General features: G+C 44.0%; 2 protein-coding genes across 4 annotated transcripts in view; one reads left to right on the top strand and one right to left on the bottom strand.

The window, feature by feature from the left end:
• Positions 1 to 19162, bottom strand: part of LOC311120916 (lysophospholipid acyltransferase 5-like) — a 30854-nt gene that overhangs the window by 4921 nt on the left and 6771 nt on the right. For 2 of the 3 annotated variants that reach the window (XM_084157907.1, XM_084157908.1), the window contains exons 3-10: positions 4756 to 4863; positions 3120 to 3226; positions 2656 to 2749; positions 2220 to 2257; positions 861 to 1039; positions 654 to 762; positions 454 to 540; positions 20 to 186 (exon numbers count right to left, since the gene is read on the bottom strand). In XM_084157907.1, coding sequence (XP_084014033.1) covers positions 20 to 186; positions 454 to 540; positions 654 to 762; positions 861 to 1039; positions 2220 to 2257; positions 2656 to 2749; positions 3120 to 3179 — 734 coding nt within the window. In that variant the 5' untranslated portion in view covers positions 3180 to 3226; positions 4756 to 4863. Of the gene's footprint in view, positions 1 to 19; positions 187 to 453; positions 541 to 653; positions 763 to 860; positions 1040 to 2219; positions 2258 to 2655; positions 2750 to 3119; positions 3227 to 4755; positions 4864 to 7714; positions 7824 to 19162 lie in introns of those variants that run through there. The other variant, XM_084157906.1, reaches the window with a different exon arrangement.
• On the top strand, positions 11036 to 18414 carry LOC311120952 (triosephosphate isomerase B-like). Its single transcript, XM_084157910.1, has 7 exons — positions 11036 to 11263; positions 15640 to 15763; positions 15969 to 16053; positions 16365 to 16497; positions 17061 to 17146; positions 17390 to 17477; positions 17701 to 18414. Exons 1-7 carry the CDS (start codon positions 11155 to 11157, stop codon positions 17817 to 17819), a joined length of 744 nt encoding a protein of 247 aa, XP_084014036.1. The 5' UTR covers positions 11036 to 11154; the 3' UTR covers positions 17820 to 18414.

Here is a 19162-nt window from a genome sequence, read left to right as displayed (position 1 = left end):
GTTTTAGTCAGGCACTAACCTGGCCACCCAGGCGTTGGTGTTTATGTTGAAGGAGGCGATGGTGCCTGTGAAAAGGGGTGTGGTCTCAAACGTCCACACCTTCATATTTGCGCAGGCGTCCCATTGGTGCTCGCCGTTCTGACCCAGCCCATTATAGCCGAGCCCAGAGAGTATACACACGCCCTCCTGAGTCACAAAACACAAACATTCCTTTTACAAACACTTAAATAACTTCTTCCTTAAAAAACCTAAATATAGCCTACCGCTGACATACTGGGCACCGAGACCAGTTTCTTCTCACCTGATCTGACGTAGGTGTGTCCCAGTGGAACTAATCTGTGTGTGTGAATGACAGGTATGTGGAGACAGTTGTGTCTGTAAAAGGTGTTGTTATTCAGCCTGGAAATGAGACGTTTTACATACCAAGCGCTGCTACATAGTGCTACTACTCACCGCTATGACCCAGCAGCTGACGTATTTATACAGGATGACTTTGGCCCAGAGGAGGATGAACACACAGCGATACCAGAACGGCTGAGCCTGAAGAGACACGTTTGCATTTGACGGTTACATTTGTCAAACAGAACAACGTATGGAAATCAGTGATGTTAAAAAGAGTCAGGAATGCTGGTGCAAAAGCAAGGCTTTCTTACGTCGTACTCATCTGTTAGGTAATAGCTGTCTGGGTAGTGGGGACTGAATATTGCGTAGATCACCAGGCAGAGGAGGCCGAGGGAGAACCGCTTCATAGCGGGTATAACACTGAGAGAAAGAAAGAGATTGTTAAGTAAACCCATGTATCCATCCCCTTCCTCTCTCTGCCTCCATCCCTGTCTCCCCCCCCGCCCCTCCCTCTCTACCTGTTAGGTGGCTGTCCGGGGCAGTCGGTGAGCTCCCCTTTGACTAGCCTCTGGTAGCTGCGCAGTGTGAACTGAGGTCCCACCAGAAAGCCTCCGTAGAAGTAGGAGAAGCCGATAACCTCCAGCAGAGAGGGAACATTGGCCAGGGCGGACCTCTTCTGCTCCTCATTCAACTTGGACTGGTGGGGTGGAGGGGGAGAGAGGGGGGAGAGTGAGGTGGAGGGGAGAATAGTGGTTGGAGCCGGGGAGAGGGAGAAAGAAGGGGGAGGTAAGATGGGAGGGTGGTAGGAAGAGGATTTTGGGTAAAAGGGGCAAAGTTGGGTAAAAGAGAAAACAGAGAAAGGGAAAGCAAAGAGTGGAAAGAAAGGAAAATTGAAAGAGAGTAGAAGCATTTTTAACAGTGCACACAGTCACCGTCTGAGAAGGAATAAGCTTGCTGCATATCCAGTTACCCAGGATTCTTATCGAAAGCCACCCGCGGTTTGATCGCAAACTCAATTTAACCAAAAAGGACTACTTAACCGGCATTTAACTAGGGGGCATAAAACTGCTGGGTTTCCAAGTGCAAACCCGTGGCATGTTTCCGAAATACTACAGAAGACAATAGTCCAACAACAGTCAATAGTCAGCAACAACAACAACCCAAGGTATTCTCCGACACAGATAGATAGGGTATCGACAGAATGGTCAACTGAAAAAAATACAGAAACGACATTGTGCAAGCAAACGACAGAGACAGATGGTGATGATATCGTAGCAGACATACAACAGGACAGCATGCCCACCTTTTGTGGGCCTTTTTGACTAGACAAAACAAGATACAGAGTATCAGTAACCACAGTAACCACAGACTATGGGCTGCGTCCCAAATCACACCCTATTCCCTACATAGTGCTCTACTTTCGACCAGAGCCCTATAGGCTGTGGTCAAAGGTTGGGCCATTTAGTAGGCACCCTACATAACCAATCAGAAATGGGGAGCAGCAACTGTACAGAGTAACATTGTAATGAATGATGACCACTAGACATTTGCCTGTTTGTAAAACGGATAACTTCCTCAATGCAAACACACCCACACACACGCTACCTCAACTCATCGCTGACTGGTGTGTGGACAAAGTCTCTCACTCAAGCATCCAAACTGACTCACTCGCTCCAGCATGCACTCACTCACACACACACACACACACACACACACACACACACACACACACACGGAGGAGAACTTGGAAGAGGTTGAAGCACAAACAGACAAGTACACTGATAGAGCAAAATAACAAATAGAACAGAGAGAAGAAAAAAATCAACACAGAATTGACCAATAATCAAATGGCAATAGAGAGAGATCAATCAACTCACTGGTTCCTGGCCACCGTCATAGTAATCAAATGACAAACCTGAAATCAAAGAGAATGCAATTGGCATCAGTCACTATGTTATGAAAGCTCCTAGGATTGCCATTATCATTGGAATGAATACTTTGACTGTAGATGTTCCTCAGCTGCACCCCATGTAAAACCATGATGGATTTTAGTAGGATTTTTTGAATACTAAGCAAAATATGATCCATGTTATCTCCGATGCTAATGAACAACTAATACAACACAAGTTGTCACTAATAAAATAAAATAATATAGGACAAATAATCATTCAGCAACAGGTGTTACACAAAATAAAAGTGGGAAACAAAGTGGGGGTGTAAAAGATGTGTGTGTGTGTGTGTGGGGGGGGGGGGGGGGGGGGGGGGGGTGTACAGAGCAGCGGCGAAAGGGTGTTAGTGATGAGGTGAACATACCAATAAGTTTGAGTGCAAGGACACATTGGGGCATGGTCCATTTGATATCGTATTCTTCTGTAGCTGTGTAGTAGTAGCCTGACAGCAGGTATACCTACAGAGACAGAAGGGGAGAAAGAAAGACAGAAAGAGAGAGAGAGAGAGAGAGAGAGAGAGGGGGGAGAAGAAGAAGACAGACTTGATCAAAACAAAACATACAAAACAATTATCACAATCACACTTAAAAAGAAGGAGGGAGGGAGAGAGAGAGAGCGTTACATCATACAGTGGCAGTGTTCTACGGTGCTTCAGTACTCCAGTGAAAGACAAAAAGGACAGAGGAAGTGAATATCTTAAAATGAACAGCAGAGAGAGCGAGAGAAGCTGCCTCTATCACCTGACCCTGCATCCCAACAGAACACAGGAAGAGATTGAGAGAAAATGAGAAAAATAAAGGGCGAGAAAGATTGAGAGAGAAATCTCACCATTTGAAACATAAAGCTGGCCAGGACGGTTGTTATTGTCCTTCCCATAAGCCTCATCATCAGGAACTGGACAAGGACACATAATGCAGAGTGATAGAGCTGGGTGCCTGAAAGAGAAAGAAAGATAGAATGATAGAGGGACAGAGGGAGGAAGGGAAAGGGACAGAGAGAGAGAAACGGAGGAAGAAAGAGTGCATTCTGGCAAATTGAAGATGAGCATGTCAGCACAGGTTATCATGTGAAGAAAAATGATAGATTCCACAAAGACAGAGAAAGTGCAACAGACCTGCTGTAAAATCCAAGTGCAGCAGAGAACAAGGGGAAAAAAGGTTGTGTTATTAATCCTCTACTATGTAAACCTCAACCTCAAACCTCCACCCATCTCTCTCTAGTCTCCCTCCCTCAGTCTGTCAAACTCTCTTTACTTCTTCACAATTACTCATGACTTGGTGGTTACTGGTTAGGCTAGCTATACAAACTGAATGATAGACCTTGAGTTTGTCCAGGGGTGTCAAACATACAGCCGACTCGCCGGTGTTTTGAGCAAAATACTTTTCTTCTTATTATTTTTTTTTTTTCGGGGGAAATGACCTCAACCAAATCGAAACTGTGTAGAAATTATAATGGACCTATGATTATAGTCTCGTCACTTTGTCCAGCTTTCTAACAATCAGTGAAACAAAAGCTAGAAAGTCAGGGAGCATCAAAAATTCCAAAAACAATGGATAGAGGACTGTATTTTGGTAATTTTGACGGTGAGGAAATGTAACCAATTTTGTGTGCAGCCCTCCGGACCTTGGTTAAGACTGAATAAAGCCTGCGGGTCGAAACGAGTTTGACATCCCTGAGCTAGACAAATCCCACCCGTAAGATACTGCCCTGTTTCCTTCATGCAGCGTTACACACTAGGGGTTTATCTTCGCACGGCATGGAAGCAATAATCAAGGCTACAAACACCCAAATATTTCCTTTGAAACAAATAGGAGGGCACATTTATTTGGGGCAGAGGGGCAACAGAGCTAGGGAGGAGGGATGCTCCCACATAGGGTTGCAAAACTTTCAATACATTCCCTGGTTTTACCCAAAATCCTGGTTGGAGAGTAGCCAGAATCAGGAAGGAATAAGCAGCAAATCCGGAATCCTCCAACCAGGATTCCTGGAAAATGTATTGAAAGTTTCCGGAATTTTGACACCCTACTCCCACCGCACCAAAGTAATGGTGAGGTAAACACTGTTTTCATAAATGAGCCATTTTACCCAAACACCCCCACTCCTCATTCCCCAGCCACTTGCTTTCTACAGGGTCAACAACCCACCTGCTCTCTCACCTCTCCTTCACCTGAAGTTGTGATGTTCCAATATTGTTATAAGCCATTGATGACACCATTTAGCTATTTCATGTAGCACTGCTCAAAAATAGGCTCCTGGTCATAGCAAACTTCTCAATCCTTTTAACTTATTACAAATGTATAGGCATGAGCTGAAATACCTACCAACTTCCTCCATTAATTCAGTAGTTTCCTCTCTCCCTCCCCCACACCACTTCCCCGTCTCCTTTCTCTCTGCCTCTCTCCTTCTCTCTTTGCCTCCCTCCCTCCCCTCCCTCCCTCCGTCCGTCTGTCCCTTTGCGTCTCACCAAAGTTGAAAGCCGCCAGAGACAGTCCGGAGATGGCGTGGTATAGGTGAATGACAGTGGGTGGCTGGTGGAAGAAGAATCGCCTGTACAGCAGGGCACAGGGGTACCCTGAAGGAACGACAGAAAGAGAGAAAGGAGGAGAGAGAGTTATCATGTAAATCAACACAAGTGAATCATTCTAGACAAGAGGCCTTGGTGCTGGCAGCAAAATGATGACTTTGCAGTTCAGTGATACAACCTCAAGATAAAACAGAGACGTTTATCAGTGAACACCCACGGATTAAATTGGTCTGGGGCCTGCCCGGGCTGAGGTTGTGTACCTTAGGTTGTATGAATTTTGACTACAACAAGATCTAATGAAAATCAAATCGGAATACTGGTATTGTACCCCGTGTCTCCCGCCCCATGTCGTCAACGCATCTGTGCAAACACTTTTCTGACTGCTCGCACAGGCTGAGCAACTGCTATAAAATTGTTGCCCACACACCCCAAAAAATGTGGCACATGGAAAAATACTTCTGCCGAGACGCACTTTGAAGATGCTGTCCACATTTACTTTTCCTCAGCCAACAGCATGAGTAGCCTAACAAACACCAAAATCAGACAAACCCATAGTAGAATAGTTTACATTTTAGTCATTTAGCAGACGCTCTTATCCAGAGCGACTTACAGTTAGTGAATACACATTTCTTTATACTGGCCCCCCGTGGGAATCAAACCCACAACCCTGGCATTGCAAACGACATGCTCTATCAACTGAGCTACATCCCTGCCGGCCATTCCCTCCCCTACCCTGGACGACGCTGCGCCAATTGTGCGCCGCCCATGAGTCTCCCGGTCGCGGCCGGCTGCGACAGAGCCTGGATTCGAACCAGGATCTCTAGTGGCACAGTTAGCACTGCGATTGGCTTGTCACATTCTATGCAAGAAAATAATATTCCTCTCGAGGCACTTTCAAATTGTGTGTACCACAGGGAGAAAAACATGCATTGTATGCATATGCCCAGCCATTGCACAGTCACAAAATACATTTGAAAGGGGTTAATGGCCACTGTTAAAAAGAGGAGGATCCCAGCTTTCCATTACTACTACATTGATTATTTCTCAAATCCTAAAAATGTGTGAACTGTACCATTTTCAAACTGGAGTATGAGCAGAATGGTTTAGGTGTGTTTAGCGCCTTAGGAGATAAAGGCATTGAGGAGATAAGGGCCTAATGTAACATGGGTCAAGGTATAACAGGTAGGCCTACACTTAAAAAATATCCTGTTGCTTTTACGGTAACTTACAGGCAACCTGTATGTTACTGTAAATTCAAAATAAACTGGTTTAACAGTACATTACTGTAAAGTTTACTGTAATGTACTACTGCTAAACAAAAGTTTATTTGGAATTTACAGTAAAATACAGTGTTCAATTACAATGTATTTTTGGGACATTCAAGTCATCAATATGATGCTAACTAGCAACAAGATGTTTAGAGTTTGCTATGTAGCTAATTCTTAACCCAATGGGGTAAATGCAGATGGGCAACCCCATTCTTCAGCCCATTTACTAGCCACTATGCTGCATCAGTTGGGCTACAGCCAGATCATGATAATATGGACCAATGTGTTTTGGCCTCATTTCTGGAGGGGCAAATTATATTTATTCCATTTACATCGGAGTAGAATGTCCTTTTAACAAGTCACCAGAACTACCTTCTCACAGTCATTCTACAAAAATGTTAAAGGTTTCTCTGTGACCTTTGCCACCACTGCTAAAAAAAAAAAGTATGTTTTGGTTGCTTGGACACTACAAATTAAGTGAGAGCTTGTTATGCCTAAAGCAGTGTGACTTTTCATGTTTGAATACAAAAAGTCACTCCACTGGAATGTCATTATCTGAGCATTACACATAAATCACATGCTATTTGGTTGTGAAGAAATTGGGTAAACAGCTGCCAATGACAGCAGTTTATTAAATAAGAGCCTGTAGTTTTGCTGTCATATGTGCTTTTGGTGCATGTTGTTTAGGTTAGTGCATTATAGAACCCCTGTGCACACACCCCCACACTCACAGTTTTCTGGTGTGTAACTGACAAGGGTAGACATTGGCACCAGAATGAACCGCTGGTAATCACATTTAATTTACTTCCATCAAGTATAGAGGTGGGGAGGACTTGCAATCTGATACCTTCAATGTGTCACAATCACAATGATGACTGGTAATGGCAGTACTGTAGTTTATATACATTCTAAACATTTACAATATTGTAAACATGGGGCCTACTGTGATACAACATGGGCCAAAGGCAAGAGATCCAAAATTATAGGCTACAGCAAGAATAAACAATATCAGGGTATCAGAAGCTGTAAAGCAACAGCAATTGATTTAAGACAATATACTGAACTGTTATAATGTAATATGTGTTAGTCACTCCCAGAATGTGACTTCAGAAGAAAAAAATGTTCATGTGTCAGAGCAAAGTTCAGAGATGACAAGACACCCAGCTACCTGGGATACACCGACCATGTAAAGTAAACCCGTCAGTACTATATGTTACAACCGCTTGTAGTAACCTCGTCTGCCATAATCGCTAACTAGCTAACGTTAGCTAAAACATGAAATAATATGTTTTTCTGACAGTCAGCAGAGCAGAGAAGAAAGAATGTGTTCTGCGAAGTCTTGTGCCCACTCAACCTTGCAGCCCGTCTATCATGTCAGCTTGTCAAAACAATGCTAGCTAAGTGTATTTAGCTACTGTATTATCGTTCGGCTTGCCAGCGGGTCGACACGCTAGCTAGCTAACGTTAGTCTAGCTGGTCACTGCAGCCGAGCAAGAGACATCATTAACGTTACCTGGCTTAGCGGAGTGTGTAGCAACACTGTTTTAAAGGTGTACATCAATATTACATTGACACATGGTTATGTCAGAGCGTCTACTGAACGCGGTCAGAGATGACTAAATTGAACTCACCGACTAAAACGGACAGAATCAGTCGAACGGCAGGTTCTGGGGAACCTAAAGATTCCGACAATTTCTCCATCAAGGGAGCCGCCATCTTTCGTGTGGGCGGAAGTGGCTCCTAGTGGTGATTCTGTAGATGTGTACCTTCGTGAGCGTGCCACTCTCTCCTTTATCTGCCCTTGTCGATTTAGCGCTCTCCACCCCTTTCCCCTCCTCTTTCTTTAATCTTCATTCTTCGCCTTTCTCACCACATCGACCTTCAATCTATTTTGCCCCCAAATTTAGCAACATCTGTTCAATCTACTGCAACCTCTCTTATTCAAGTAAAATCATATGTACTGGTGTTGTGATATAGTGCATTTTGATCTGAAATTGTTAAGAAAAACCTCTAACTTTTTTTGTGAGCAAAAACACATCAGGTTGGATCTACACACCTCCATCAATACAGAAGCAAATCTTTGCCTCCATCCACTGCCTAATATCATATTGCATTCTGTTGTCAGTGCTGCTCAACAGTGGTGTAAAAGTCCCCCCCGTGTGGCATGATTGAGGAATGACATGTTTGCCTAATAACATGTTTTCCCCAATGGTTAAAGTTCCCCTCCTTAATTCGAAAAACAACTAAACGTTTTCCCACCACTTGGTTGTCTATATAGGCCTAAACTGAGGGATGGGGTTGGACACTTAAATTCATAGTTGAAGCAATGTATGGTACTGACAGTCCATGACATGAGGTCAACAACATGACATTTTTAACTTGACTTCGAAGCTGTACATTGAGGCATTTATAAGTGCTATTCTTCGAGAATTAGTGGGTATCATAATTATAGATTAACACCACAGTTGTGTCAGAAGTCGGATAGGGATGACCTGTAAGGGCCATCGAAAGCACGGACAGGCGTGCTTGGGCCCTGAAAAATGGCGAAGCACAAGGACAAGGTTCCCTAGAATTTGGGGAAGGTAAACTGATCGAGATCAATCAAGTACAGAGTGCCACCGTTTAATAATCTGATTCGGCTGCTCTACCTGTCATCCCCTCTCATCTTCTGCACTGATGATCTGAAATGACAGGACAGGTGAAAGCAACATGGTGGGGTGTATATTGTCTACAGTGGGATTTATGCACATGTACAAAAAATGAAAGGGAGGATAGAGATTATCTACTGGTTTAGTCAGCAGCATGTTAAGTCAGTTTTCCATGTCAATGTTTGTTTTTGTTCTGACACTTCTATCAATTTCTCAGCATCTGTAAATTTACAAAATGAAAGTAGGCCTATTGTATTGTTGTTTCTATCATACAGTGACAGACCTTTACCCAATACCTAGCCACCTCGTCAAGAGGTCAGATGTTGGGTTGACAGTTGGTTCAAGCCCCGGTCTGGACTACAATCTTGCTACAGTGGTGTCAGATGTGGGATTGCCCCCAGTTGCGGCCATCGAGAGCACATCCCAAGGGTGCCGGTGTGAGGAATATACTGGAGTGAAGAGCAAGGATGCTCACTCCAAAGAAAGGGGGTGAACTGAGCCTTTATTTAACTAGGCAAGTCAGTTAAGAACCAATTCTTATTTACAATGACGGCCTACCAAAAGGCAAAAGGCCTCCTGCGGAGACGGGTGATTAAAATAAAAAATATAATAAAAATATAGCACAAAACACACATCACCACAAGAGAGACACCACAACACTACATAAAGAGAGACCTAAGACAACAACATAATAATATAATAATAATATGCCATTTAGCAGACACTTTTATCCAAAGCGACTTACAGTCATGCGTGCATACATTTTTGTGTATGGGTGGTCCCGGGGATCGAACCCACTACCTTGGCGTTACAAGTGCCGTGCTCTACCAGCTGAGCTACAAAGGACCACAACATAGCATGGTAGCAACACAACATGACAACAACATGGTAGCAACACAACATGGCAGCAGCACAACATGGTAGCAGCACAAAACATGGTACAAACATTAATGGGCACAGACAACAGCACAAATACAGAGTGATCTCATCAAGGGGTTCAGATCTCTTGGCGTAACTAATAGCTAAAGTGTTGGGTTGACATCACTGAGTGTTCAATTCTACATCAGGATTACTACCCTTTGATTTCATAACATACAGTGAGTGAGTGGTTAATTAAGCAATAACGCACAAGGGGGTGTGGTATATGGCCAATATACCATGGCAAAGGGCTGTTATTAAGCACGACGCAACGCTGAATGCCTAGATACAGCCCTTAGCCGTGGTATATTAGACATATACCACAAGCCCCCGAGGTGCCTTATTGCTATTATAAACTGGTTACCAACGTAATTAGAGCAGTAAAAATAAATGTTTTGTCATACCTGTGGTATACGGTCTGATATACCACGGCTGTCAGCCAATCAGCATTCAGGGCTCGAACCACCCAGTTTATAATGTATAATTCCCAATTATAAACCGGGTGGTTCAAGCCTTGAATGCTGATTGGCTGAAAGCTGTGGTACAATGTTATTTTATTTTACTGCTGCACTTTAATTATTTGCTCTTTTTTTATATAGCAATAAGGTACCTCGGGGGTTTGTAGTGAATGGCCAATATACCACACCCTCCGGCCGCATTGCGTAAATCCACACTCTCCTTCAATCTGTTACAGGACAGTCAAATATATCATCTATTTCCAACATATACTGGGGGCTTCTTCGATTGAAGAAGCCTACTTGACAAATACTAAAAGTGCAAGTTTTCCATAACCTTCAGAAGGTCACAAGCGTTCTTATAGGTTTACAGTCAGTGTTTGTGTCAGAGTTGGCTCCTATCAGGCGTAAAAAAATATGTTTCAGAATGATTCAAATATTATGTGGCAACTATGTTGTAATGTTACACAATATGGCTTGTTTTGTTGTTTTAAAACATAATTTTAAGGACATATTTTGTGAAATATAACGCGAAATGCATTCTGGGTATGCAAAATACAAGCTTGAATGCTAGCCAATCAACGCGCTGAATTCTCTCAGCTTTCTTGCGTGAGAATGGGTTTGTTCGATTTAGCATGCCCCGATCGCCGTCTAATCGGAATAGCCATTTTATTTGACATAACACGCCATTTTCAGTTGGTGCTATGTGGAAAAGTTCGACATGTTTTCAATGTATTTCATCCCCATATACTGAAACATAAATGTTATTTTCACGCTTGAAAAACAAAGAACATCACTTTTTGTGAAATTGTAGCCTAGACTCTTTATTCTACTGAAACAAAACGCTACCATTTCCCATTGTACATAAGGAAACGGTTTTCCGGGCGTGTCTCTGTAAACCAATAGAACAAACTGAGAGGTGGGGTTACGTGGCCCATGACAATAAATACAGTGAGTTGCACATGAGTGGTGATCTTCTCCCCGAAGTAGGTCCTCCCAGTAAGCGTTCAGCTCCGTTTTAAGACCGAGAAACAACCCCAAACTGCAAATATGTCAAGAAAATTCTTCGTTGGTGGTAACTGGAAGATGAATGGCGACAAGGCCAGCCTTGGCGAACTCATCAAAACCCTGAACTCCGCCAAGCTCGACCCCAACACCGGTGCGTGGTTCTGTTTGGCTTCTGTGCTTTAATGTAATAATAATAATAATAATATGCCATTTAGCAGACGCTTTTATCCAAAGCGACTTACAGTCATGCGTGCATACATCTTTTGTGTATGGGTGGTCCCGGGGATCGAACCCACTACCTTGGCGTTACAAGCGCCGTGCTCTACCAGCTGAGCTACAGAGGACCACAATGTCTGACTCGTTTAGTAGGCTGAGAGTGATAGTTGATCTTTGAAATTGTGTAACCTATCCAGTTGAAATGGCAATCACACTGCACACTTACATTGTGAAATGTCACTTTCATCTCTCCATCAAAATAAGGAAAAAGCATGACACAAAGAATAGGGAAGGTCATTTTTCTGGTATCAGTGCACGAATCAATGGGTGGCAAACTGAGCTGTACTCCGGTAGGTCCCTTTTCATTGGCACTTCCACAATGGTTTTAAATTATAGGATACCTTGACAGCACCAATTTTGACGTAATTATGATGCGATGGTGACACGAAATCACCAATGCCTATTTTGGTACTGAAGCCCCCTATACTCCTTGTAACCGGATAAATCCATTGTGGTTCAGGGGATTTCAACCAGTATTTTAAACTGAACTAGGATAGAAGAACATTACTTGCTAAGTGGATTTTCTATGACCGTGGTCAGACGTTTCGAACAGCACGTAGCCACTACGGTTTGTCAGGCGCAAGCGAGGGGCGACATTTCTGTTTGTTCTCCACTCCGCTATGGAAATGTTGGTGTTTCCGCCATTCTCTATTGTGCATTTCCAAGCTGCCACAGTCGCGTAAATGCAATCTGCCCTGACTACATATTTGTATTTGACCACACAGGTTCAAGAACAGGCTACAGGTACTTAGTCAGACTTTTTTGTCGTTTTTGTAGAATACACAAATGTGTGTTATATTTGCTGTTCCACGGAGTGCGCAAAAAGGACACGTTCTGTCAGTATAGTAGCCTACATTTTCAGTGTACAGCCTCGGACTTTACCCCACAGAAAGAGCCACCCCTTAGAACTCCTCTCACTTGTCTACACAGTACACACTGACTGACGCATGAAACAGGACGCTGCATGTGCCAACAGAAGGCTGAAACTCGAGTAGGCTTTCCCCATGTTTCTCTTTCTAGAAATGTAAAGTCAAAGTTCAGCCATTTCTTCCCCGGGCCGTTTTATGAACCTGGAGAGGTTATTTTAAATTCACCATGTGAGCGACCTTTGTGAGCTGAGTTCTAGTGACCTTTTGGAGGTTGAACTAGGACCTTTTTGCAGCGGGGACTGACTCTGGGCAGGGATAAATGACCTTTGCAGCGGGAATAGTGACTGTAGAAGTTTTAATATAGACACACTTAACCCCAAGATACAGTTACATTGCTAATGTCAGTGTCTGGCCTACTGTACCTCACAACACTGGGGATATCCCACTTGTACAGTGTGTACTAATGCTGCAGACTCTGGTATTGGACTGTATAACCAACACTGTGGATCAAATAGGCCTAATCATTTTGATTGGTAGGTCTTGTTGTTTGATACACTTAAGTGGATAGTAGAGTGATGCACTACCTGGAGTTATCCAGACAGCTGTTGTCACCACTCAAAGGAAAGCCTTTTCAAATCAAATTTTATGTCACATGCGCCGAAAACAACAGGTGTGGACCTTACAGTCAAATGCTTACTGACAAGCCCTTAACCAACAATGCAGCTTTAAAAAAGAATAACAAAAAAATGAATAAAAGTAACATGGTTAAAGAGCAGCAGTAAAATAACAATAGCGAGGCTATATACAGGGGGTACCGGTACAGAGTCAATGTGCGGGGGCACTGGTTAGTCAAGGTAATTGAGGTAATATGTACATGTAGGTAGAGTTATTAAAGTGCCTATGCATAGATAATAATGCAAATAGTCTGGGTAGCCATTTGATTAGGACAACAACCTCTCCCTCAATGTGATGAAGATAAAGGAGATGATTGTGGACTACAGGAAAAAGAAGAGGCCCGAGCACGCCCCCATTCTCATCAATGGGGCTGTAGTGGAGCAGGTTGAGAGCTTCAAGTTCCTTAGTGTCCACATCACCAATAAACTAACATGGTCCAAGCACACCAAGACAGTCGTGAAGAGGGCATGACAAAATGTATTCCCCCTAAGGAGACTGAAAAGATTTGGCATGGGTCCACAGATCCTCAAAAGGTTCTACAGCTGCACCATCGAGAGCATCCTGACTGGTTGCATCACTGCCTTGTATGGCAACTGCTCGGCCTCCGACCGCAAGGCACTACAGAGGGCAGTGCGTACGGCCCAGTACATCACTGGGGAACTTGAAGCTCTCAACCTGCTCCGCTACAACCCCGTCGATGAGAATGGGGGCGTGCTCGGTCCTCATCTTTTTCCTGTAGTCCACAATCATCTCCTTTTGTCTTGATCACGTTGAGGGAGAGGTTGTCCTGGCACCACACGGCCAGGTCTCTGACCTCCTCCCTATAGGCTGTCTTGCCGGTGATCAGGCCTACCACTGTTGTGTCATGGGCAAACTTAATGATGGTGTTGGAGTCGTGCCTGGCCATGCAGTCATGAGTGAACAGGGAGTACAGGAGGGGACTGAGCACGCACCCCTGAGGGGCCCCCGTGTTGAGGATCAGTGTGACGAATGTGTTGTTACCTACCCTTACCACCTGGGGGCAGCCCATCAAGAAGTCCAGGATCCAGTTGCAGAGGGAGGTGTTTAGTCCCAGGGTCCTTAGCTTAGTGATGAGCTTTGAGGGCACTATGGTGTTGAACGCTGAGCTGTAGTCAATTAATAGCATTCTCACATAGGTGTTCCTTTTGTCCAGGTGGGAAAGGGCAGTGTGGAGCGCAATAGAGATTGCATCATCTGTTGGGGCGGTATGCAAATTGAAGTGGGTTTCTGGGATAATGCTGTTGATGTGAGCCATGACCAGCCTTTCAAAGCACTTCATGGCTACAGACGTGAGTGCTACAGGTCGGTAGTCATTTAGGCAGGTTACCTTAGTGTTCTTGGGCACAGGGACTATAGTGGTCTGCTTGAAACAACATGTTGGTATTACAAACTCAGACAAGGAGAGGTTGAAAATGTCAGTGAAGACCCTTGCCAGTTGGTCAGCGCATGCTCGGAGTACACGTCCTGGTAATCCGTCTGGCCTTGTGAACGTTGACCTGTTTTATAGGCGTTACTCACATCGGCTACGGAGAGCGTGATCACACAGTCATCCGGAACAGCTGATGCTGTAACAGTGTTACTTGCCTCGACGTGAGCATAGAAGTAATTTAGCTTGTCTGGTAGGCTCGAGTCACTGGGCAGCTCACGGCTGTGCTTCCCTTTTGTAGTCTGTAATAGTTTGCAAGCCCTGCCACATCCGACGAGCGTCGGAGCCGGTGTAGTACGATTTCGATCTTAGTCTTGTATTGATGCTTTGCCTGTTTGATGGGCATAATGGGATTTCTTATAAGCTTCCGGGTTAGAGTCCCGCTCCTTGAACGCGGCAGCTCTACCCTTTAGCTCAGTGCGGATGTTGCCTGTAATCCATGGATTCTGGTTGGGGTGGGTATATACATACAGTCACTGTGGGGACGACGTCATCGATGCACTTATTGATGAAGCCAGTGACTGATGTGACAGCGGAGTCACTGACCACCTTCCGGAGACACTTGAAACCCTACCTCTAAGGAATACCTGGAATAGTATAAAAGTAATCCTTCTACCCCCACCCCCCATTAAAAATAAAAAAAGGAAAAAAAAGTGGTTGTCCCACTGGCTATCATATGTTGAATGCACAAATTTGTAAGTCGCTCTTGATAAGAGCGTCTGCTAAATGATGTAAATGTAAATGTGGTGTACTGCTTAATGCCATCGGAAGAATTTAGGAACATATTCCAGTCTGTGCTAGCATCTGCATCATCTGACCACTTTTTTTACTGACCGAGTCACTGGTGCTTCCTGCTTTAGTTTTTGCTTGTAAGCAGGAATCAGGAGGATAGAATTATGGTCAGATTTGCCAAATGGAGGGCGAGGGAGAGCTTTGTACGCATCTCTGTGTGTGGACTAAAGGTGGTCTAGAGTTTTTCACTGATACTAGATGTCACCAACAATCACTGTTTACCCTTCCTATTTCAGTTTTTCTGAAAATATTACTGTAACATGGACATCCATGTAAACATCAAGGGGCAAATCCGAAATTCACTTAAACTCACCCATTGACATCAATGCATGACTAAGTGAAAGTTACGTAGAATTTAGTATTCACCTCTAAGAATATTATCTGGTCCGGTGTGTGTCAGTCTGTTATTCAAACCCTGAGAATAGTGGTCAGTGCATGACCGTGTTGGTTCTCTCTCTGTGCTTGCAGAGGTGGTCTGCGGTGCCCCATCAATCTACCTGGAGTTCGCCAGGGCCAAGCTGGACCCTAAGATCGGAGTGGCCGCTCAGAACTGCTACAAGGTCAAGGGGGGAGCCTTCACCGGGGAGATCAGGTAACGGACATGCCCTTTAACTGCGCATGCTAGTGTCTTCAGGACTCTACTGCTTTACTGAACCAAACACTGTAGGCCGACTGTACTTTGTGTGCTTATCGCTCTTCTTTCTCTCACTTTTCTCTCTTTCTTTTTCCCTTCTGTATATTACTTTCTCTCACTTCCTTTATGCCCCATTCCCCCTCCCTTTCTCTCCTCCTCTCAGCCCTGCGATGATCAAGGACGTTGGCGTGCACTGGGTGATCCTGGGCCACTCTGAGAGGCGATGGGTCTTTGGAGAGACTGATGAGGTAAATGGCTTATTTGGTCGAGTGCTGGTGTTTATGAATGTGTAGTCTCGGGTAGAGTCTTTGGAGACGGCAGCAGACTATCACAAGAACAGGGCCATGACACAGTATTGGATTATGTCTCTTTCAACAGTGAATTGACCTTACAAATGACCGAATTTGAGGAGCAATGACAAATCTATGCATCATCATTTTAATCTCCATTTTATTTGATAAACCCTCAAGGTGTTCATCAAGTAGAGGAAATGTGAAAAATATTACAACAAATGATCAACCTGTCATCTGATTGGATAACTGTTTGTGTGTCCTGACAGCTTATTGGTCAGAAGTGCGCCCACGCCCTGGAGAATGGCCTGGGTGTCATTGCCTGTATTGGTGAGAAGCTGGATGAGAGGGAGGCTGGCATCACAGAGAAGGTCATCAACGCACAGACCAAGCACTTCGCAGGTATTGTAACCGTCACTGAAATCACTGCTTCATAATGAGTGTGTTACACAGAACCACAGATTCTGCTCAGGCGTACACATACTATCAGAGCCTGTAATCAGTGTTTCAGAGCGCTGATATAGGATCAGTTTGGCCTTTTATATCATAAATGTGCTTTGAAAATGGGCCCTGATTTTTACAATGCACGGAGAAGAGTTAAACATGTCAAGTACCATGTCAATATCATATACCAATCGTATAAACTGCAAAGGCCTCTGTATCTGGAAAGCAAACAATGAATTCACAATTACTGGATGTACAGTAATTTAGTGTATTACATTGTAGCAATTCTAACATTGTTGAATGTAGTAATACTACTGCTGCGTGGATACATCCTATTGGCACAGGGATGGTGTGCCCGCCACAGACGTGATTGGGACTTTCAGTGTAATTAATTTGTTTTCCTTTTCGGTAACAACTTGGTTATAACCAGCGTGTCCATGATGGCACGGTGTCCATTTTGAGTTCTCCATTCAATTAATATGAATGCAGTACTGTATTCATTATGTCAATTCTGTTTGCAGACAACATTAAGGACTGGTCCAAGGTTGTTCTGGCCTACGAGCCCGTGTGGGCCATCGGCACCGGCAAGACCGCATCCCCCGCCCAGGTAAGTGGATCTTCTATCCAATACAATTGTATGACCTCAATGGAAAGAACCTGGGACTGATGGGGACATGAAACTAAAAGCCTGAATCTCTTTTATACTGTATTTATTCAGTCTAGACTTGAGCAGAATGTGTTGTCCATTTGAGATTCATCACTAAATTGAAGACTAAAGTCGGAACTTACTGGACTTTGGAACCCATATTCATGGTTTTATTTGAATCTCTCTCTTATCTTTCTCTCTCAGGCCCAGGAAGTTCATGACAAACTGAGGCAGTGGGTAAAGGCCAATGTGTCTGAGGCAGTAGCCAACTCTGTCAGGATAATCTATGGAGGTGAGACCAAACGCATCTGCTTCACGTTTAAACACACTTAAGCTGTTAACGCCAGGACCACCAGAGTGGGGAATAATGGGTTTTGTCGTTGCATAGCTAATCGAATTCAAGTCAGGGGCATGCAGTGGTAGTAGCATACAGTGGACTCCCTTTTCTCTCCACTACTCTGTCCCGCTCTCATCACTCCATTCCTCACTCAAATCCCTCTGTTCTCTCTCCTCAGGTTCCGTGACAGGTGGCACCTGCAAGGAGCTGGGAGGCATGAAGGATGTGGATGGTTTCCTGGTTGGCGGCGCTGCACTCAAGCCAGAGTTTGTTGACATCATCAACGCCAAGCAATGAAAACCCTGAAGTGGTCAGACCATGTCAATGAGGCTAACTCCATTCAGACGAAACCTGAACCATCATCCTCAACTCGGCACTTAGAACCCCCAAACCAAACCCCCTTCCCTTTTTTATTCAAAGTATTTGTGTGATGAAGTCTTTACCTCTGTTTCCCTTTTTGGTTTAATGTTTCAAAGAAAAAGGGACAGATTGACACGCATACTATACCACAGTGAAAGGCGTTAGTTCCACTGAGATGGTGTGTATTTTGTACTAGCCTCCACACTACTGTTTTAAAGGGGCTGCGCTTGACCACACCATCCTGGGTAGAACAACAACCCATGCCTTTACTTGAAAGTTTACAAGCTTTTATGTATACAGTGTCAAAACTAGCAAAGTCAATCAGATTCACTTGTCTTTGTAATATAGCTGACTCTTTGTGTAATTATGTTCTGTGGCTTATCCCTTCCTGTAGAACGCATTATCCGCTCTCTCATTGGCTACTCAGTCAAGAGGGAGGTGTCCATTACATGTCAATCATGTTTTGTCATGGCCGACGGTTAGAAGGGGGAGAACGCCTAGGAAATGTTGTAATAAAAGGTTTAGAGACTAATTGTCTTGTTTTTATTGATTTATTATCATGTCCATCAGGACACACCACACAATCTTTCACAGCATGATCCTGAATGCTAAGATGCTACATTCCTACGCATGCATAAAGCCACTCAGACTACAGTATCTTGTGGTGGTACTTTGCTAACATGATGCCAAATTCCTGAGAGGTCATGTACTGTAGATAATGGTGCAATTCACATCATGTCCACTAGATGATGCACAATCACCAATATTCTCAAACAAAATTGATTATTTCTATCTGCAGCATTCTTAGGAAGTGAGATGTTTACAAAGGTCAACCATCCTCATCTTGCGTTTCCCTTGTGGCTTTCCCCCCTCTCCTCACCTTAAACTCTGAAGCTGTCAAATTAGGTCAAGGTAAAGTCACAGGGTAAGGAAAAAAGCAATGTCTCAGAAAGAATCTTAACACAGCCTTCTTCAGCGTTCCCTACACAATACTGAACTCCTTTTATGACAACCCTACCATGTCCAAATCTGGCAGCAGAGGAACGAATGACTACTTAATAAATACTCAATTGATGCTTTGATTAGAGATTACCATATAGACAGAACAGCACAGGAGGCTGCTGAGAGGCTCAATAATGGATGGTGCAGAGCAAATTGAATGGCATCAAACACCTGCAAACAAAGGCACATAAACACATTTCAAGGGTCCCCATTTATAACCGTTGCGTACATTTCGCTAAACATTTAAGCTTGCGCCATTTCTGATAAGTCTGCACAAA

This window comes from Coregonus lavaretus, assembly GCF_964263955.1.
Source record: "Coregonus lavaretus genome assembly, chromosome: 3".
Taxonomy (NCBI): Eukaryota; Metazoa; Chordata; class Actinopteri; order Salmoniformes; family Salmonidae; genus Coregonus; species Coregonus lavaretus.
Note: the sequence above shows the minus strand (reverse complement) of the source record. Positions and strands in the feature narration are given on the sequence as shown.

Excerpts from the sequence above, each read along its gene's own strand:
- LOC311120952 (XM_084157910.1), top strand. The coding sequence starts at position 11,155 with ATGTCAAGAAAATTCTTCGTTGGTGGTAACTGGAAGATGAATGGCGAC. Across the intron at positions 11,264-15,639 it reads CAAGCTCGACCCCAACACCG|AGGTGGTCTGCGGTGCCCCA; the intron begins GTGCGTGGTTCT and ends CTGTGCTTGCAG. Across the intron at positions 17,478-17,700 it reads TGTCAGGATAATCTATGGAG|GTTCCGTGACAGGTGGCACC; the intron begins GTGAGACCAAAC and ends CTCTCTCCTCAG.